Here is a 20,138-nt window from a genome sequence, read left to right as displayed (position 1 = left end):
AAGGACAGTTAGCGAGTTCAAAGAGTAGTGGAATAGGCGCGATCGAGCTGTTTGAAACATTTGAATTCGTACGAAGATCTACATGTCGACATTCACAATTTTTGTTTGCTCACTTCGCTTCTGTGATCGTGAGCTACTGTCCGTTACCTGACGACTGTGGTCTGGCAGACGTACTACGCGAAAAGGTGCTTCGCAGCCCACTCCACGTGCTCATCCGCGAAGGTGGCCATGAAGAAGTAACTGTGGTCGTAGTCTGGCTGCATGCGTAGGTTGATGCCCTTGTCGTTGCCTGCTTCCTTGGCCGCAGCAATGAAGTTCTCCGGCAACAGCTGCTTCTGCTTGTAGAAGTTGTCGCCGGTACCCTGGACAAGACAGATGGTGGTTAGACAAATGTGCGATAGAGTGGAACAAAGGGAGCGGGCTAAACTTACCACATCGATGAGCATTTCTAGCGGGCCCTTCCACTGCTTCACCAGCTCGGAGGCATCGTGCTCCTTCCACTTGGCCTGGTTCTCCTCACCGAAGTAGCCCTTGAAGGCTTTCTGTCCCCACGGGCAGTTGATGGGGTTGGAAATGGGCGCGAAGGCGGAGACAGACTTGTACTTGCCCGGGTTCTTCAGGAACTGCCAGCATGAATTGTGAGCCACAGACTGTTGGAATCGCGACGGCTGTGCTGCATTTAACATCGGAATCAACATACCAGCGTCAAAGCGCCGTGGCCACCCATGCTGTGGCCGGTAATGCTAACCCTGCTGCTGTCCAGAACCTCAAAGTCCGCGAACAGCGTCTCGGGCAGCTCCTTCGTGATGTAGGTGTACATGTTGTAGCCCTTGTCGTAGGGCGCATTGGTCGCATCGACGTAGAAACCGGCACCGCTGCCAAAATCGTAAGAATCGTCTTCGCCCTGGATGCCCAGGCCACCTGCAGGGTTCGCGGAAGCACCGGTTAGCTGTTGCCCAATTGTTGGGAGATGCGAGATCGCCCGATGGCCCATTCCGAGAGGGAAATGCGGGGTTGTCCTTACGAGGGCTGGTGTCGGGGTACACGACGGCGATGCCCTTCTCGCTGGCCTTGTGCTGGAAGAAGCCCTTCTCGGAGCAGTTGTCGCCGGTGCACGTCAAGCCGGACAAGTAGAAGAGAACGGGGACCTTCTGCGTCATCTTTTGCGCGGAGAAGGCCTGCGGCGGCAGGTAGAGGTTCAGCGCCATCTTGCAGTTGGTCGCCTTCGCCTCGTGCGTGAGCTTCAGGAGCTTGCCGCCGAACGAGGCGATGGTTGCAGTCGTCGTGAAAGCCATTGTGCCGTGAGCCTAGAACTCGGTAATGTTCAGGTGAAAGGAAGAGGGTATCAGTGAAGAATTGGGGAGAAACAAGCGCGGGCGTGGTGTTTTGAAGGTCCAGTCGGAGCTCTGATTAGTGGGGTCAACATTCAAGCTCAAAGGAGGGGTCGCGCTGCCGATTCGTGACGTCTGTTGGCGCCCAGCCCACTTCTCCGCATTGCCGCGAACAGCAACATATTCCGGCGTCGTGGAGAAAAATTCCATTTGCAGTCAACTCATGGGATTTTGTCTAGCTATTACTCAGCATTGGCCCGCATCTGCTTGCGATGCTCTTTTCGTCCTGTAAACTCCCGTCGCCATTCCAAGAAACCATTCAATGCCACCCAGAAAACTCCGCGTCAAATGCCTGTCCTGCTTGCCGTCGGCAACTAGAGGAGTTCCTCGCACGTCCAATCCTCGTAGCTATCCATGAAACATTAGCCCTTGTGGGTGGCCTGCCACCTGACCTTCGCGAAACTCACAATCCATCAGGAAGGTATCTCCGCACAACGAGAGGGATCTTCTTTTCCCGAAGCTCTTTGAGCGCGATCTGCAGAGGGTCCGTCTCGCCCTCCAGATCGACAAGGACAGGCGCGTTCATGCTATAGCCGTGTCAGTCCATCCCCGCCCACCACGACTTTGCTATGTCCCATCCTGTAGCGTACCTGATCTGCAAAGCCCGTGTACCCAGCACTCTGGCCCTTTCGTACTTTGTCATGTAAGGAGTCGTGGTACGCTGGTCGTCCGGAACCTTCTTTTTGCTCTGTTCCTGGACCGAGTTGATTTTTGCTGCAGCGGCGGCGCTGACATCTCCGGTGACAACGACGTTCTCGCCGTCGCGCCTGTGCTGATCTGGGTCCTCCTGGCCACCAGCGACGTCCTCCTCGTCATCGTAATAATACGCGCCAGGCTCTTCGGGCTCGTCGAAGTCCTCATAGACCTCGTCCTGGACGCTGTTTGCCAAAGTCGTCAGTAAGACTGATAACAAGGATGATGATTCGAGCAAAGAACATGTCAAAGTAACAACAGCCGCATAGAATGGGTACATCCGCTGTCTAAACCACACAAATGTTCCAGGTGTGCGACAGCGGGGGAATAGGACGGGTGCATGAGAAGCGCTTACTTGTCGAGGCCACCATCATCGTCGCCTCCGCCGTAGTCGGACATCTTGCGCGGAAAGTGGTAGGAGAGTGTTCAAGGAAGGTAGCGACGGAGCGCGCAGGCGATCGCGGTGGTAGGTGGAGTGTGGGGAATCGGAGCGCACACCCGTCGGACAGGTGAAAGAGAAGGCGCGACGCCAACGGGAACCGCGTCAAGAATTCACTAGCGTTGCCAAGATTCGAAATTCTGCCGCGCCTTACCGCCCAATTTTTCCAGACACAACCCGCCGACAGCTCTCCTCCGCAACACCTTCCTTCACCTTCCTTCCTCTTGTCTGCCTCGTGGATGTTAAAATTGCTGTCGCAGTCATCATGGCTGCTGCTGTGACATTGCGCAAGAGGCCAGCTTCCCCCTGGGGTTCTGAGCTGCCTCAGTCCAAGAAAGCCCGTCAAGGTCAGCAAGTTCGCCGGTGCGCTTGTCTCGGAAGACGTCACTAACATGCTCCAGAAGACCCTACTCTGCAGGAATCCGATGCAGCCTCAAATAATTCGCAAGCCGCTTCCGACAAGTCTTCGACCGCAGACGACGATGCTGTAACCGCTGACACTCCACCCTCTCCGGCGCCGTCTCAACCCAAGAAGAAGCCCTCCCGGCCCAACGTATATCACTGCACCTTCGAGGGTTGTGGAAGGTCATTCAATCGCCCGTGTCGCCTCGAGGAGCATATCCGATCGCACAACAATGAACGCCCTTTCGCTTGCACATTGGATGGGTGCACCAAGACATTCATTCGTCAGACGCACCTCAATCGGCATGTCAGGGATGAACACGAGAACATCCGAGAGTATACTTGCGATTGGCCCGATTGTGGAAGGACATTTGCGAACACGACTCGGTTGAAGAGGCACATTGAAGCTCATGAAAGCAAATTTCACTGCACCGACTATCCTCCCTGTCGCGAGGTTTTTCGCAAGCATTCCACTTTGCAAAAGCACATTCGTTCGGCACACCTGGGCCAGAAGAAGTACCAGTGTCCTCACCTTGACCCGGATACTGGAAATCCTTGCGACCAAGCCTATGACTCCCCTTCAAGTCTAAAGGCTCACGAAGGACGAGTCCACGGTGGCATCAAGCATTACTGCACTCAGTGTGCAACTGATCCTGACAACCCGTTCGAGACCTCACTGGGCTTTTCGACTTACGCAGCCCTGCAGGTTCACATCAAGGAAGCACACCCTCCCACTTGCGAACACTGTAACCTCCGCGTGTCCACCCACAAGCAACTCCAAGCCCATGTCGAACTCATGCACAGCGGCCTCTCCTTGGAAGATCGCAAGAAGAAGTTCCCCTGTCCCTACCCCGATTGTGAGTCCAGCTTTACGAAGCAGGGAAACCTCAATATGCACATCAGGCATGCTCATGAAAATGCCGATAAGTGGATTTGTGGTGAGACGGACATGAAGTGCAGCAAGAAAAATCACATCAAGGCGTGGAACGGCGAAGGAGGCTGTGGACGCGGATTCTCTTCTAAGGGTAACCTAGAGGAGCACATCCAAACGCAACATCTCGGCATGGAGGCCACACGTAAATCGAAGAAGCAGGAGAAGCTCCTGAAAGAAGGAATTGACCCCAACGCACCGGCATCGAAGAAATCCCGCTCCCGCGAAGCAAAAGTCCCGATGGCCACCCGGCTCACTGGCATCGACTACAACGACGCCACAGGTCGTGATATCACCTGTTTATTCGATGATTGCGAAAACCGCTTTTACCGCGACTATGATCTTCAAGTCCATCTGGAAGCGGCACACGGTATGGATGGCGCGGAAGCGATTGAAGCGATCAAAGAGCGTGGTGCCAACGAAGGCGGCAATTTCTGGATCGGTGGTTTAGATGAAATGATGGGAGAACCAACGGGAGAGCACTATGAATGGGATGAAGAAGACTGGAAGGCGCAGCAAGAGCTGGATCGCAGGGCTGGTATTTTCAATGCCGGTCCGCCAGTGGACATTCACAATGCTGCTTTGGGCAGGGAGCCTCAGCATGGAGAGGTGTACAATGCTGTCTGGAACTACCTCCATGACCCGAAGGAATAGACGTGGGACTTCGGCCCAAGTTTGTGGAGGATGCTTGTGACGGTTGCTGGCAGTGTCACACCATGGAAGAGTCGTGGCTAGAGGCTACTACACGCCTTTCATCAGGCGAAGGAATTGGGATCAAAAGCAACGACAAAAAAGCTGGATCGAAGAGGAATTCGGGAGTAATATTGCAAAGGACTGAGAAAAGGTAATATGGTTTGGCTGTATCGATACCCTCCACAGAGACGCCGTTCTCGTTGGAATCTTTCAAGTGGCCATGTGCTCTGAAAGAAAAGGCATTTGTTTGGCGGCTGGCGCACATTCAGGGGTGAGGATCTTTCAAGGTTCATTTTTTTCCTCCAATTGCTGTGAGCGTAATAATTAGCGAGCTTCCTCCTGGCTAGAATTCTAGTAAAGAAATGGTTCATACTATTCGCGGTTCAAGAGACATTTTAATGATCTTGGCCGTACTTCAGTTGTCTAAATAATTCTACCTTTTCACAAGAGGACCTAAGCCTTCGTTTTCGAGAACTTGACGTGCCAAATCAAACTCCCTCGTTTGTTCACTTGCTGCCGGTCCTGTAGATATATATGGATCCTGGCTAGCAGGAGTGAGGTGACGAATGGGAGCACGGGCCACATGTATGGCTGCCAGGAGCTTGGGCGGCGGATGGTTTTGCCGTAGTCCCTGCGACTTTTGCCTGCGCGCCTTCCACCACCAGCAATCACCACTTCGCCAACCCTCGCCGCTGCTTCCAACTTGTTTTTCAACAGGCTCGGCCACCGCTCGCCGCGCGAGCTGTCATCCGCCCAGCTTCGCATTCGTGGTCGTGGCCCGACACCAGTGTCCCCCGCGAAACGCCCGCTGAATCCCACCCCATCACGACGTCAACTCAGCAGCCATGGAGATCGAGTCTGCCGTCCGCATCCCGTCGCCCGAGCCCGAGCGCCCGAGAAAGCGCTCACCTCCGTCGCGTTCCCCGTCTCCAAGGCGCTATCGGTCCCCTCCGCGAGGGAGGTCGCGTACCATCTCCCCCGACCACCGCGATGACGACCGGGCACGCGACCGTGACCGCGACGACCGCCAGCGCGATCTGGAGCTCCGCGCCAGACAGCCGTCGCCACCGAAGCCGGTGACGGAGGAGCAGAAGCAGGCCGCCGCGAAGGCCGAGTACGAGAAGTTGCTCAATATGCGCTCCGGAGGCACCTACATTCCGCCCGCCAGGCTGCGCGCGCTCCAGGCCCAGATCACGGACAAGTCCAGCAAGGAATACCAGCGTATGGCATGGGAGGCGCTCAAGAAGTCGGTCAACGGTTTGATCAACAAGGTCAACGTGTCCAACATCAAGTTCATCGTGCCTGAGTTGTTCAACGAGAACCTGGTCCGTGGACGCGGCCTATTTTGCCGGAGTATCATGAAAGCACAAGCCGCTTCTCTCCCGTTTACCCCGATCTACGCTGCCATGGTGGCCATCGTCAACACCAAGCTTCCGCAGGTCGGCGAGCTGCTTGTTACCAGGTTGGTTGTACAGTTCCGGAAGGCCTTCAAGCGAAACGACAAGGCTGTTTGTTTGTCGTCCACGACCTTCCTTGCCCATCTTGTCAACCAGCAGGTTGTGCATGAGATGCTGGCCGCTCAGATCCTCCTTCTACTGCTCCACAAGCCTACGGACGACAGTGTCGAGATTGCGGTGGGGTTGACGAGGGAGGTTGGCCAACATCTGGAGGAAATGTCGCAGCCCATTGCTCTGGCTGTGTTCGACCAGTTTCGGAATATCCTCCATGAGGCTGACATCGACAAGCGGACGCAATACATGGTTGAAGTTCTGTTCCAGGTCAGGAAGGACAAGTACAAGGATAATCCATCGGTTCGGGACGAGTTGGATCTGGTTGAAGAGGAGGACCAAATCACGCACAAGATCGGCCTTGATGATGAGGGGTTGGAAGTGCAAGATGGCCTCAACATTTTCAAGTACGATGCTGAGTGGCAGGAGCACGAGGATGCTTACAAGCAGCTGAAGGCTGAGATCCTGGGCGAGGCTGAGGGAAGTGATGACGACGAGGAGTATGAATCGGATGAAAGTTCGGATGAAGAAGAGGAGAAGAAGGATCGCGAGCTTGAAATCAAGGACCAGTCGAACACTGATCTCGTCAATCTCCGCCGAACAATCTACCTCACAATCAAGTCGAGTGGTGGATTCGAGGAGTGTTGTCACAAGTTGATGAAGATCAACCTCCCGGCAGGCTACGAGTCCGAGCTTCCCTCGATGATTGTCGAGTGCGCCTCCCAAGAGCGCACATACGACAAGTTCTACGGTCTCATCGGTGAACGTTTCGCCAAGCTGAACAGACTTTGGAGGGATCTGTTTGAAGAGGCATTCGTAAAGCACTACGACACGATCCATCGGTACGAAACGAACCGTTTGCGTATCGTCGCGCAGTTTTTTGGTCACCTTCTTGCCAGCGATGGGATTGGCTGGCACGTATTGTCATCCATTCGCCTGAACGAAAACCAGACCACTTCATCCAGCCGTATCTTCATCAAGATACTCTTTGAAGATTTGGCTCAGTCGATGAGCATGAAGAAGCTTGCCGAACGTATGAGAGAGGACATGCTGCAACCCTACTTCGACGGCATTTTCCCCAAGGACGAGAGCAGAAACACCAGATTTGCTATCAACTTCTTCACGGCTATCGGGATGGGTGTGCTCACGGAGGACATGCGCGAGTATCTCAAGAACATGCCGAAGCCAGCCCCTCCTCCAGCTCTACCAGAGCCGGAGAGCGACGGCGAGAGCGCTTCGTCGTACTCGAGCTACTCGAGTTACAGCTCACGGTCGAGGTCTTATTCACGGTCGCGATCGCCATCCAGGTCGCGGAAGCGCAGGGCCAGCCACTCAGAGTCACGGTCAAGAAGCCCACGTGGAAGGAGTCGGTCAAGGTCTGAGTCGTACACTCCTCCGCCTCGCCGCAGGCGCGACAGGAGTTATTCAGAGTCTGTCTCGCGCAGCAGGTCACCCACTCCAACTCGTCGCCGTACGGACCGCTCGTACAGCGACTCAGTCTCACGATCCCCACCACCTCGACGCAGACGAGCTACGTCATCGATGTCTCGTTCTCCGTCACCGAAGCGGAATGGACGCGCAAGAGAGTCGGTCTCGCGTTCGCCCACGCCCCCGCGAGCAGCACGCAAGGCTCGCAGCCCTTCTGCATCTCGTTCGCGCAGTGCACCCCGCCGCCGCAACCGTAGCCCGAGCTACTCGTCGCGCTCGCGCAGCCCTGCGCCGAAGAGCAAGCGTCGCCGGTACAGCAGCTCCCCCTCACGGAGCCTGAGCCGGTCACCACCGCCGAAACGCAGGTCTCCAGTCAGCCGCGAGGACAGGAGTTCCCGCGCGGATAGAGATGACCGTCGCGCTCGCAGGCGGAACACTAGTTCGGTGGAGGCTTCGCCGCCTCCCAGGTCGAAGGCTAGTGGCGCAAGGCGCAGGAGTCCGTCAGTCAGTGTGTCGAGGAGCAGAAGCAGAAGCCGGAGCGAAACGCCAGCGAAAAAGGAAGACGGGGGAAAGAGCCGTGCTCGGGCCAGTGATTATCTGTAAATATATGGGATGTTGGGGAGTTTCGCGGGTAAAAAACGCTGGGCTGAAGAAGCAAATTGATTGAGTCGGGAAATTGCCGGGCGCTGATAGGGCGGTGAGGAGCTCAGGCGGGTTTCAGGGTGTCATAGCTTGGAGCGCATGGAAAGCCCCGTGGAAGCAAGCGCCGGCTTCGAGAAGCTAGCAATGTAGAAATTAATTCGTGATAGCTTTACTCGTCCATTGTCCGTCCTCCTACGTACGAATGCTGCGATGGGTGGTTTACCTCGGACAACACGAAGGCCGAGAGCTGAGGGCACGATTAAGGCTTTTGGACCCCTGCTCGTGCCGCTTTCCCCACGTCGGCCACGGAGGATGCCCGCATGTGCAGATCCCCACCATCACAGCTCCCTGCTCCCTCTAACGTACTTAAACCCACTGATTCGTTGCCCCGTCATGTTCTGCCTCGTGTCCTCTCTTCTCTCCTCCCTTCTTCATACTCCCCGTCCCCAAGGTAGCTGAACAAAATATCAGCAATGTTGGGCAAGATTCTTCCAGCCGTGGTACGTTGCCTCAGGAGCTTCCCTTTCTTACCTACCCGACAATCCCGCAATCTATCCCGCCCCGTCTTCGTCGCGGTCATGCCACCGCAATTGAAGCTCGACGGCACGCCCTCCATCTTACAGACAACGAACACTGACATTGGATCACGCAATAGGCCCTCGGCGGCGTCGCCCTCCTTTGGCCGGAGCTGTCATGGCGCGTCGGTACCCTCCAGCTCGTCACCGCGGACGTCGCGTCCCTGAAGCACACGACCACCTTTAAGGAGCAGCAGATAAAGCACCAGGATATCCTCAAGAACTGCGAGGATGTCGTCGTGCTGGAGGACCAGGGTGTCGCCATCCTGAGCTGTGACCCGCAGCGCGATGCGTGGAATACCGTCATGGTGAGATACACACCCCGGATCGCTTTTCGAACAGAAAACTAGGGAATTGGAGGAAGAACGAAGCCTTGAGATAGGCGGACGTTCAATCCGCTCCGCTCCGCCGGCATTGGTCCTGAATTTTCAGGCTCGAGACGAGAGGGCTCGGCGGATGGCACCACCAAATAAATCTCAGCAGGCTCATACATAGCTAATCACCTCTTCCAGGGCACCTTCCTCGACCCTACGCAACCGGGCGCCATCTTCCAATGGTTCTACAGCAACCCCGACTCGTACCCGCAGCCGCTCGCGCTCGAGAACTTCGGCTCGCGCGGCTCAGTCGACTTCCACCCGCTGGGCATCGAGTACCACGAAGAATCGGCAACGCTCTTCGTCACAAACCACGCCTCATCCGGCCCCACGATCGAAATCTTCGACTACGTGCCCTGGGGCGGATTCGGGCGGGCATCAGCCACGCACCGGGCGAGCGTGTCGCACCCTGCGCTCTGGACGCCCAACAGCATCCACGCCCTCAACGCGACCAGCTTCCTCGTCACCAACGACCACCGCGTCCGCGCGCGCGACCACTTCATCCTGAACAAGCTGGAGACGTACGGCGCGCTGCCAGGCGGCAGCGTCGTGCAAGTCACGCTGCCCTCGACGCTCCCCCCGCGCGACGACGGCGACGACGGCCCGCTCGCCCTCGACCCGGCCGCCATCGCCGTCACCCAAGTCGCGGCCAACATCCCCTTCGCCAACGGCGTCGCCGTCCTCGACGCCGGCCGCACCCTCGCCGTCGCCTCGACCAACGGCCGCGCCGTCCGCCTGTACAACATCACGTCCTCCACCACCGCCGACGATGGCACCGACGGCACCATCTCCCTCGCGTTCAAGGACAAGATCTTCGCCCCGGCCATGCTCGACAACCTCTCGGTCGACTCGCGCGGCCGCCTCCTCGCCGCCGGGCACCCCCGCCCCGGCGCCCTCACCGCCACCGTCGCCTTCCGCGCCGACTGCCTCTCTCTGCGCGCCAAGGCGCACGCCATCGCGTTGGCCGCCGAGCAGGAGGTCGAGAGGAAGCTCGGCGAGGACAACGTCGTGCAGCAGGACCCGATGCTGATGTCGGACCAGGAAGACGTGGCCGCGGCGGTCGAGAAGAAGACGGTCGAGGTGGTCATGACGGAGGAGGAGAAGGGCCGGCTGGAGCGGTGCGTGGGAGGGTTCGACGCGACGTCGCCGAGTTGGGTGGGCGAGCTGCTGGTCGACGAGCGGACGGGCGAGGCGACGGGCGAGTGGAAGGAGTTGTATGTGGGGTCGGAGTTTGGGTCGAGCTGTACGGCGGCGAGGGATTTGAAGGAGGGGGTTGTGTTGGTTGTGGGGTTGTATGAGAAGGGCGTGCTTGTTGCTAAGGAGTAGGTAGTAGATCAGGGCGGCAGGAGCGGGGAAAGGGAGTCATGTTGTGATGTGTCCTTTGTTTTGTGAAACTGTACCTAGGGTTGTTTTCAACGGGCACAGATAGATGGTGTTGGGAATAGCGTGACAACTGGCGGCGGCGCTTGGTTTGTCCTCGATTGTCGGAGTAAAAAAGCGAAAGATCACACGTTGTTGAAGTTGAGAGACCAGTTAACAAGCCGACATTTCTAGACCGTCTCGAGTGAATTGAGCCAAGGGACTCAAGTCACAAAGTTTTGCAGAACACGACTAACAAACACTGGAACGGCTTCACACTTGGTTTCATCTCATCTCATTGCTAACGAACGAACCTCGACCAAGTCCCCCAATTGACGAGATGGAAAAGAAGAACGGAAAAGATCCGGCAAGCAAGCAACAATCAACAAAGATGTGATTACGGAAAGGAAGATCAATTACCATCGTAAATATGCGCCATCTAACCAACACAGCGAGCAGCCAGCCTCCTCCGATTGTACAGAACATGTATAGCTCCAAATTCCCTCCCTGCTCTTTTAAGAACCATGACGGCACCTCCAACAAACAATACCCTCCCGTTGCAGACCCCCGGAGTGCAAACCAAAAAGAAAGAAAAAAGAGAGATAGAAAGGAAACAAAACACTCAATCATTCCACAAGAACCACCCATAGAATCGATCACCCGCATATTCCTCGTCGGTAACCCGCACCTCCCGGCTCGCCACCCTCCTCACTGGCATATCAGTGAAGCGCACGCAAGAGTTTCCTGCCCAGCCGGCTAAAAGCGCAAACGACGCGTCCAGCGTCCTCCATACGGCATGAACATGATGAGCTTGCTATGGCGATTGCTAGGTGCAACGTCGGTGTATATGTCATCGCGCAAGGCGATCTTGAAGGGTCGTTAAGCGGTCGGGTCCTGAAGGAGTGAATAGGAAAAGAAAGAGGGAGGAGATGTGTGAATCAACGTAAAAGTCGCGAATTTCGCACAAAGAAAGGCAGAAAAAGAATGGGCTGGGTGGTGGAAGACATGGAGGAAAATAAATGACGGTTATAGCATTCTTTCCGAGTTCTCGAATATGTTCGTTTCTTCCCGCATTTTGTCCCCTTGTCAAGTTCCGCCCGCCCTCTATCACATTACCGTGCAATTCTCCTCACTGACTATTATTTGATGTGGACCTCCATCTGGATCATCGTCGTCGCCATCCGGATTCATGTAGAAACGTTGGGCCAGCTCGGCGAGCATTCCGCGCTGTGTAGACGTAGCTCAGTGTCTCTCCTTCAATTGTCCAAAAGGATGGGGTAAGAGTGTTCTAGGCGTGCCTCAAACTGACGCCGAGGGCACCAGCAATAAGGATGAAGGGATAGTAGATGCGGTCCGGCAGATGACGGATACTCACAGTAATGAAATTCTCACGGCTTCCGCCAACGCGGTTGACGTCATTTTCAGACGTGATGCGATACTCGTCATGCATGCGGCGGCGACTAGGAAGCCCGTTACTCGTGGCATCCTTGTCTTCATCTTCATCGCCTTCAGGGACCCTGGTCGTATCAACGTCCTCGGCGGACGGCTGAGAATGAGACGGACGGGCACGGCGTAAGCGACCGAAAGAGATGGACGAGAACTGCGAAGCGTCACCGGGAGTGACGCCGATGCCGAGACGAGCGTTCCTGCGAGCACGCGCATCGGGACTGAAGACCTTGACGGTATGATCGATGCCAGATACCGCTATCATAGGCTCGTATGGATGACCTAGAACAGTCAGAAGGATTGAAAGGGATAGGGAAAAGAGACTTTAGTACCTTGGACCACGTTGACAACCTCTCCGTCGCCCTCGAGGATGTTGACGATCTGCATGGTCTTCTTATCCCAGATAAAGACGTGACCGGAATCACTACCGCTGACGACATACTCATCCTCCAAGCCAAAGAAGTTGACATCCTTGACAGTCTTAACATTACAGTGACCGCGGTATTGACGAGTATGCGGTAAACAAGGTTTATCAACCTCAACTTTCTCTTTCAACCTTGAACGTTCGAATGCAGAACGGAATAGAATGCTGGTGGGCCCATCATCGTCGTCGTCATCTTCATCACTCTCATCTTCCGACCGGTCATCGTCATCGCCTGCATCATCGTCGTCTTCGTTCTCATCATCTTGTTGGCCCTCATTATGTCCAGCGATGATCTCGCTGAGTTCGTCCAGAAGTAAGGGCTCCTCTTCGCTTCCCGCGTTCTCTCCATCATCCGCAGCATCTCCGTTTTCGGACGCAGATGTTCTAGTGCGGCGAACAAGTCGAGCACTTTCCACGACCTCCTCGTCTTCGTCGGGATCAATGTTCTGCCAAGCTCTGCGAATCCTGGCCTCATCTTGTCTTACGCTCGCATCACCCCTGCCTAGTCCTCCGAAAGCGGTGTCTACAAGGGCGAAGTCGACGCTCTGACCAGCGTTCATCAGAACACCCCTCCCGACCTTAAATCCCCAGAACCTCAGGGCCGCTTTTCGGTCTTGCGCTCCGATGGCCTCAGGGGCAGAGCTACCGCCTCCACCGCCGGGGGAAGCCGGGACGACTGCGCTCGATAAGTCTGCAAAAGGTATCTTGAGCGCCTGCGCAAAGGATATGACAGCAGCTTTTTCGGTGGAAAAAACGACGCGATTTTCGTCCGTCTCAAAACGCGAGGTATCGATGTTGATGATTGGCGTGTCGCTGGCAATCTCCAGTAGATACGGAATCAAGACCTCGTCAATAGCATCAATGCCGGAGTCTCTCGGGACGGGGTAACGAGGATGGGTACGGGTCACATCTGAAGGCCTCGTGAACCCTTCGAGCAACGCTCCAACGCCGCTATCCAGCCAAAGCAGAATGGCCTTGAGGAAGTCGTATCCAAACTGTTCATGGCGGGGTATATCGTGAGCTTCACGGGGAGCCGGCACGATCTTCTCAAAGGGCGATAGGGCAGCATTGTTGTTACCGCCAGCAGTGCGTAACCTTCCACCAAGGACTCTCGACAATGTTCCTGCCGCTTGGACAAAGCGCCGGGCTGCCCCGCGCCTCTCACGAAGATTGTTCTGGAATCTCACATCGACATCCAAAGGATTGACCGGATAACGCCAGTCGCGCGAGATCTCATCCATTTGTGGTAAGACGGCAGCAGCATAACCAAGGACTGATGTCAAGGGCACGGCGTAGCCGGTAGGGTCAGAATCTGAAGTCGAACCGCGGGTTCCTAGCGTGAAGAGGTTCTTGCGCATTGCAACAACATTCTTAGCGATGCGGAAGCTTTGCTTCTGAGTCTCGGGAAGGACGGCCTCACGAGCTTCTGAGATGGGGCTTCGTGCGCGCGGGGGGTCGATTGGGATCTCCTCGCGCTGGCCGTTCTCGTAGTGCACCATGAGTGACATTTCCTCATCCTCTTCCGCCGAACCATCGCCAGTGCGTGGCCTCGATCCAGCCCGTTCTGTACTTTCCTGAGACACCCCCGTCCTAGCTCTCTTCCTCTTCCGGTCCTTTGACTCCTTTGCCCGGCTACTGGCCCTGGTAGACTTGGGTGTGGGCTGCTCTTCTTTCTCAGTAGCATCAGGGCTGTGGACAAGGTCAAAGCTGTAGATCCATTCTCCTGACCAACTCACAATCATCTCGTTCGGATTGTGGTCGCTGATCTTGCAAGCTGTGATGTGGCCATTGTCTGTACGCTTCATGCGCTTCTGGCCGTGGGGTGCAAACTTCCGAACGCATTGAGTAGCCTGTCTCATCAGCTCGTTGTCGTGTTCAGAGAGCTTCCCCGGTGAGAGCGGAGCGCCCTTCTCGCGAAGCTTATCACGGCCGGTCATGCGCCGATCGTGCAGAAAGCAGTGCAAGTGAGCGCCTCCTAGTGCAATGTAATGAGGCTGACTGGGCGAGCATGAGATGGTGTTCAGGTCAAGGTGGTAGCGCTTGTAAGAGATAAGAGGAGGCGGAACGTTATCATCATTGGAGGCACGCCTGGCCATGGAGCTGGAAGGCGGGTACTGGGAAGCGGGCTGGCGAATGTCCCACTGGCGCACTTCGCCGTCTTCTGAGCATGTTAAAAAGAGCCAAGGTGAGGACTCGGTGACGATTCTCTTGACTCTGTCGCTGTGCGAACGGAAGACCTTGCAGTTGGCCGAGTTATCGCTGAGGTAGCGTACGCCGTCATATACAGTATTCAGTCCCCTGGCACGACCAGATGTGTTCGGCGGCGCCGAAGGAACGCCAGAGCTTCCAGCATACTCGATATCGAAGATACGGACTTCGGCGTCGCCAGAGGCGGTCACGATTGTACGATCATTGGTGTAAGGCATGAACTTGACGGAGAAGATGTTGGCGCAGTGTCCTGTAGAAATGGTGGTGGTGAAGTCGAATTGCTTGTCGGAGGAGTGGGGCAGGTAGGAATGGATGTTGACGTGCTGATCATCTGAGCCTGATGCCAGAAGCTGGCCGGACTTGGACCAGCTGTGAGGAATCGAATGTCAGCAACGCATGAACAGGGCGGGGTTGGCTGGCTTCAGTCAGATGGACTCACCAAAGAGCGTTGACGCAGCCGGAGTGACCTGAGAGCTCGTCTACAATGTCTAGATCGTTGATCCATTGCCTGTCGCCGTAGATGTCGAGCACGCGTTCGTACTTGGTGTTGCGCAGGCCGAGCTCGCGGTTGAGCAGCTTGCTGTAGAGAGGGCGCTTCATCCCGGGGCACCGCGCTGCGGCTCGGAACGCGGAACGAGGTAGACGAGGCTAAGATGCGACTGGCGGCAAGGGCTCAGTGGCGGAAGCGCCGGCGGGTCGAAGGTGTGTGGAGCTCGTTCGGAGTGGCGTTGGAGCTCAATCCGAGAGGAAAGTAGTGTCGCGGTCCTGAAGACGCATCGCTGGGCGCACCGGCGAGCTGGGTCTTTTGCAGACAGTGGAAGACGGAGCAGGCGGCGCAACAAGCACAAGACGTGCGCAGGCGCAGGCGAGAGGAAGAGGGAACGAACAACTGACACGGACACTGACGCAACTGTTGGAGCGGGTCCGGTGGCTTATCGATAAGCAGGCCACCTACAAATGGCAGCTGCAGCCTGCCCCAGGTGCTGCAGCCGATGAGCCCTCACTTCTGCATACAGGCAGGTGCCCTCTCCCTCACCGCTGCTCTTCCTCAACCCCATTCTGGCTCCAACCACTTGTTGCATTATCATGCTTTCCGCCACCATCCTGTCCACTTGCGTGTCAGCACGTGGAATTAAAGCGCGTCAGACTAATGCGCTAGCGCCGATGTTATGAAGGACCTTATAATAGTTGATAGATCGAATAGAGATTGTATTTATGCTATCTACCAGTCTTTTATAGACCTAGATGCTGATTGCTGGCTTATTTGCCTGCAATCCATTGGAAGTTTGCCTGCGTTCAGATTGATATTTTACAGTAATGGGGACAGTTGCACCTTGTACACCAGCATGACGGACGAGGCTCGCCATATCCCGCTGTCACTGGTGGCTTCCGTTTTGTGGCCTAATAGAACTCCTCCTCTCGCTAGAATTTGGGGTAATTATTTCTCAGGTTATCCATTATAAGCTTACATCCCCGCTCTCTCTAATGTAGTTTCTAGACTGCCTTTTCCGCTCAGCAATAACTCACCTTGGTCATCTTTCCCCCATCTCCGTTACTTTTGGTTACGCCCTGAACACTTTTCATCTCCACAGCATATCTGCAAGGTATCGCCGTATTTCTAGTGCATCCCCAGTCAGGGACTGCTGCCAAGTACTCGAGATTGTCCAGCAATTTGGCTTACGCGTTCAGCGTCTCTCCGGAGCCGCCATTTATGATTGTTAAAGGCACCTTCCAGGCTAGGAAGGAAGCTGCCAAACTTGAAAAAGGCATGTGAGTCAGCGCATGACGCGCGGAAGGACAAAGTTGTGGAGATCTCATGCGGACAAGTTTGTAGAAATGCTGTTCAAGGTTACGTTTCCAACTGTGACTTGTTGATCATACGAATTTGAACTTAGATTAGCTTGAATTGAAGGCCGCCAAATATCGCCTCCGTAAAGTTTGATCTCCACAACCGTTTCTGTGGGATGTCGTTCAAACAATTTCGCTTCCCCGGCAAGTTACCTGCGCGAGAACAGCGAAGACACCGCGATCATACCACACGTGATCCCTCAACCATAGCATAATACTGCTTCAAGATCCATAAGGCCCTGGCGATGCCATCCTTGGGATGGTAGTGGTGACTATGGCGGCGGTGGCGGTGGTGGTGACCATGAGGGAAGCACTTGATTGCCCAAGAGACAACAACAACAACTACTACAACTACAACAGCAAGTGAGAAAAAAAAAAGAAAGCATAGTCACTGGGCGCGCGCTCCGCCCGGGATCGATCGAACCGAGGACTGATGGAGTTGAGTTGTAGAGGCAGGACCACTCGCAACCGGACACGCAATCACAGCAGCGAAGCCCGGATACTCTATGTATGCCTGTCAGATGATACTGAAAATGTGTCCGTCTCGAACAAGTAGGTATGAGATTGAGTGATGCACAAGAGGCATGTGAAGGAAGTTGGCACCTCGCGCGTAGAGCGATGGCAACGGAAAAGAATGCAGACGGGACGCGCGTAGATGCCGGCAGGGAGGCGAGCGTTGCCATTCGACGGATGGTGGTTTCCAGCTCTGTAGCAGCGGTTGAAGATGCGGGCGGCGGTGGCAATCCCGCCAGGTCGAAGGCTTCTTGATGTTGCCCCGGATACAGTGGGAGGTTTGAGCTTGCGATAGCACCAGCAGCTGCGGCAACGGGCAATGGACGCGGAATCGATGATGTGGAAGCCCCTGTTTTGTAGTCATCGGCAAAGAGTGTAGCATGGTGTGTCGCACGAGATGATCCCCTTCCATGGCACGCAAAGGTCACCTCATCGTCTCTCTATACCCCGGTAGATGCGTAAGCAGGCACACATATAAGCAGGCAAACACAGCGGCACGCTGACTTCGATTGTCTGTGTAGTCCGGGTACGGTGGCTCTGATGATTCGGATTCGAGAAGCATCCAGTCCCGCGGCAGTCTAGTGTGGCACAGAGCGGCCAGGGTTGGGACAAAAAGCTGAAGGTAGTACAAGGCTATGCCCCAAAGGTGTACGATAAGGGTGGTGGACGGCCGACATGCCAGCGCCACTCGTGGGCCGGAACTCAAATTGAGCGTAAACATGGCGGCAAAGGCGAGGCCAGCGGTCCGGAAGAATGTCCGTGAAGAGCGAAGGGGTGGCCAGCAGACGGCAAGTGGGCGGACTTGGACGGATATGGAAGAAGGAGCGGGTGCTCCCGCGTGGCTGCCTGGGAAGCTTTCGCTAAGCCCGCCAAGACACGTGGGCTTGTTTTTTCGCCCACACCCGCACCACCCGCTGCATCTCCGTTGCCGTCCTACCCAGCATCATCATGTCCGGCTGCACCTCAGCGCTCTGTCGACATCCAGCATCTCCCCCGCCGTTGGTCCGCTGCACCGCCTGTCGACGTCCCCGGTGCAATGTGGTCCTATGCCTCATTTTTGCATGGCCAATATTTCTGCCTTCATTCCACGCCATGGCAATCCCAACCGCAAAAGGCACTAATCTGGTTGCCTTGTCCCATGCCGCCGTGGGGGAGCTCCGCCTCCGACGTCGCCTGCTTTTGCACGTTAGACCGTAATCACCGCTCGTCTGGCGGCACCATGCCAGTCGAAGCTGCTTTGTTTTGATGATCGCATTTTTGCGCCCGCCGCGACGCTGCAAAGCCACTTGTCGACATGTAAAATGCCCGACTACTCCCGGGCGACAGCACACTCCTAACTGCCAGATCTTGGGTTGCTCGTCCAGCACACGCCCGTCCTTTCGTTTCCGAGCTGCTTTGGCTTTCCACATTCGCTCAAGGCACCCGCCTCACGCTCTTTCCGCCTTGCTAACCGAAGACCCGTAGGTAGCGTGTGACCCGATTGGTACTAACAGCAGCTAGACATGATCATACGGGGCCTCGTCGGGGGCCTGCTGCTGCCGTTTGCGGCTGGCGCAGCCCTTCGCCCCCGCCAGGACGGTGATACTCGTCCCTACAGAATTCTCGAGATCGACGTCCAGGTCAGGGTGCTGTTGCAACCCATACTTGTCGACACTTTCGTTCGACGCCCCACAGAATTCGCCGTCTTCCCCGGTCTTACCTTGACCGTTACCGATGTACCGACACGCCTCGACTCGGTCGTTACCGGGTCCACGACTACCAGCCTCACCTCGTCCCGCACCATAACCACGAACAGACCAGGCCCGGCGACACAGACGCTATTCTCGCTCGGTTCCTCAACGCTTCCGACCACGACCATCATTCTTCCAAGCCAAACCTTCCCGCCTTCTGTCTCGATCCTGCCCACCGACTTTCCCAGCTCCATTTTTTCAGCGAGTGGCTCCGCCGGTTCCACATTCAGCTTTTCTCCCGATGAGTCGACTTTAATACCTGTCTCCGTATTGCCGTCTTCTACCTCGACTGCTGAATCCCTGCCCCCTTTTGCATCTCCGGTGACAGAAGGTGGCGTAGCGACAGAATCATCAAGTGGTCTTCCGTTGGAAGAGTCCCCTTTCTCTACAAGCTCATCCACCGATTTTCTGGACGCTTTGAGCAGCTTCGTCTTTTGGACTGTCAGTTCGGAGGTGGTATCATCCCCGTCGGCTTCAGTATCTCCCAGCAACGCGTTTAGTGCAGGTACCACTGGCGCTTCGGCCCTGGAATTTTCCAATGCTCCGACCTCATCCACTCTAGGCGGTCTCGAGTCTGGTGGGCAACTGAGCTCCGTCAACTCATTGTCTGTGGAAACCTTGTCTGCTTCAAGTTCCTCTACCGGCCCCATCATCGATCAAGGTGCTACCCGTGTAATTTCGGGATCCAGCACACTTAGTTCCAATGAGCCGATTACACTTGCAAGCTCGTCATCAGCCTTGACACCACTTGGAGCTTCAACTTCTCCAAGCAGTAGCCGACCAGGCACAACTAACTCAAGTGGGGGCTCCAGACTAAGCAGCACCTCAGGATTTCCATCACCGTCTGTCTCTTCCTTGTCTCTCTTCGGCTCATTTGCATCCGGCTCGACAAGCTCTTCTAGCGGTGCTGTCGCGTCTGAGCTTTCTTCCTTGAATTCCCAGGGATCCTTGGCGGGCCTATCTACCAGCAACTCGCAGGCCGTCGCTCTTTTGACTCCGACCACAGCCACCAGTAGTTTATCCTCAAGCAGCGCTGGAACTGCTCTTCCATCAGCCAATTCTGGAGCTGCCAGCTCTGGGCCATCTAGCATAGGCTCTCAATCGGCTTCCGTCAGCAGCAATGCCTTCAACAGTGTGCCGTCCAGTTTGTTGTTGTCCTCGACTAGCAGCTCCACCTCAGGCATCAGCGTCTCATCGAACGTTTTTCTGGGGTCGTCTTCCAGCAGCGTTTCTGCCAGCGGTGAGGCTTCCAGCAACATGAACGTCGTTAGCGCACCCGTGTCGAATCTGGTTCCAGGAACCGCCTCATCTAGCCGCTCCTCGTCCGGTCGTGCAACGGGACTCTCCAGCGGAAACCTGCGGTCAGAAACTTCTAGTAGCATGTTTTGGGGTGCTGTCCCGTCCGAGAGCAGTTCTCGGTCCAAAGTCTCTAGTAGCATGTTCTGGGGTGCCGTCCCGTCTATGAGCAGTACCAGGGCTTCTTCGTCATCTAGCATGTTCTGGGGCGCTGTGCCCGCCTCTGAAATTCCTCAGG

At 55.8% G+C, this 20,138-nt stretch overlaps 7 protein-coding genes across 7 annotated transcripts; 3 read left to right on the top strand and 4 right to left on the bottom strand.

Annotated features, from left to right (window-relative positions):
* Positions 1 to 173: 173 nt before the first annotated feature.
* On the bottom strand, positions 174 to 1,295 carry BKCO1_900021 (s-formylglutathione hydrolase; the record flags this gene model as incomplete). Its single annotated transcript, XM_020279842.1, has 4 exons — positions 174 to 362; positions 432 to 623; positions 701 to 921; positions 1,025 to 1,295. 4 exons carry the CDS (start codon positions 1,293 to 1,295, stop codon positions 174 to 176), a joined length of 873 nt encoding a protein of 290 aa, XP_020133116.1.
* Positions 1,296 to 1,705: 410 nt separating this feature from the next.
* Positions 1,706 to 2,483, bottom strand: BKCO1_900020 (dna-directed rna polymerases i; the record flags this gene model as incomplete). The annotated part of the gene is made up of 4 exons (XM_020279841.1): positions 1,706 to 1,739; positions 1,799 to 1,918; positions 1,982 to 2,269; positions 2,440 to 2,483. The coding sequence occupies 4 exons, from the start codon at positions 2,481 to 2,483 to the stop codon at positions 1,706 to 1,708; spliced, it is 486 nt and encodes a 161-aa protein (XP_020133186.1).
* Positions 2,484 to 2,788: 305 nt separating this feature from the next.
* On the top strand, positions 2,789 to 4,510 carry BKCO1_900019 (c2h2 transcription factor; the record flags this gene model as incomplete). Its single annotated transcript, XM_020279836.1, has 2 exons — positions 2,789 to 2,870; positions 2,925 to 4,510. 2 exons carry the CDS (start codon positions 2,789 to 2,791, stop codon positions 4,508 to 4,510), a joined length of 1,668 nt encoding a protein of 555 aa, XP_020133096.1.
* An 884-nt stretch (positions 4,511 to 5,394) lies between these two features.
* Positions 5,395 to 7,742, top strand: BKCO1_900018 (pre-mrna-splicing factor cwc22; the record flags this gene model as incomplete). Its single annotated transcript, XM_020279825.1, has 3 exons — positions 5,395 to 7,328; positions 7,394 to 7,433; positions 7,506 to 7,742. The coding sequence occupies 3 exons, from the start codon at positions 5,395 to 5,397 to the stop codon at positions 7,740 to 7,742; spliced, it is 2,211 nt and encodes a 736-aa protein (XP_020133093.1).
* An 858-nt stretch (positions 7,743 to 8,600) lies between these two features.
* On the top strand, positions 8,601 to 10,402 carry BKCO1_900017 (serum paraoxonase lactonase 3; the record flags this gene model as incomplete). The annotated part of the gene is made up of 3 exons (XM_020279814.1): positions 8,601 to 8,627; positions 8,783 to 9,010; positions 9,215 to 10,402. The coding sequence occupies 3 exons, from the start codon at positions 8,601 to 8,603 to the stop codon at positions 10,400 to 10,402; spliced, it is 1,443 nt and encodes a 480-aa protein (XP_020133019.1).
* A 1,140-nt stretch (positions 10,403 to 11,542) lies between these two features.
* Positions 11,543 to 15,113, bottom strand: BKCO1_900016 (wd and tetratricopeptide repeat protein; the record flags this gene model as incomplete). The annotated part of the gene is made up of 4 exons (XM_020279803.1): positions 11,543 to 11,662; positions 11,745 to 12,163; positions 12,214 to 14,882; positions 14,953 to 15,113. The coding sequence occupies 4 exons, from the start codon at positions 15,111 to 15,113 to the stop codon at positions 11,543 to 11,545; spliced, it is 3,369 nt and encodes a 1,122-aa protein (XP_020133198.1).
* A 4,588-nt stretch (positions 15,114 to 19,701) lies between these two features.
* BKCO1_900015 (uncharacterized protein) lies at positions 19,702 to 20,100 on the bottom strand (the record flags this gene model as incomplete). The annotated part of the gene is made up of 1 exon (XM_020279793.1): positions 19,702 to 20,100. One exon carries the CDS (start codon positions 20,098 to 20,100, stop codon positions 19,702 to 19,704), a length of 399 nt encoding a protein of 132 aa, XP_020133027.1.
* Positions 20,101 to 20,138: the final 38 nt, after the last annotated feature.

This window comes from Diplodia corticola (assembly GCF_001883845.1).
Source record: "Diplodia corticola strain CBS 112549 chromosome Unknown scaffold9, whole genome shotgun sequence".
In the NCBI taxonomy this organism is placed as follows: domain Eukaryota; kingdom Fungi; phylum Ascomycota; class Dothideomycetes; order Botryosphaeriales; family Botryosphaeriaceae; genus Diplodia; species Diplodia corticola.
The sequence above is the reverse complement of the archived record's forward strand: the minus strand, read 5'-3'. Positions and strand labels throughout refer to the sequence as shown.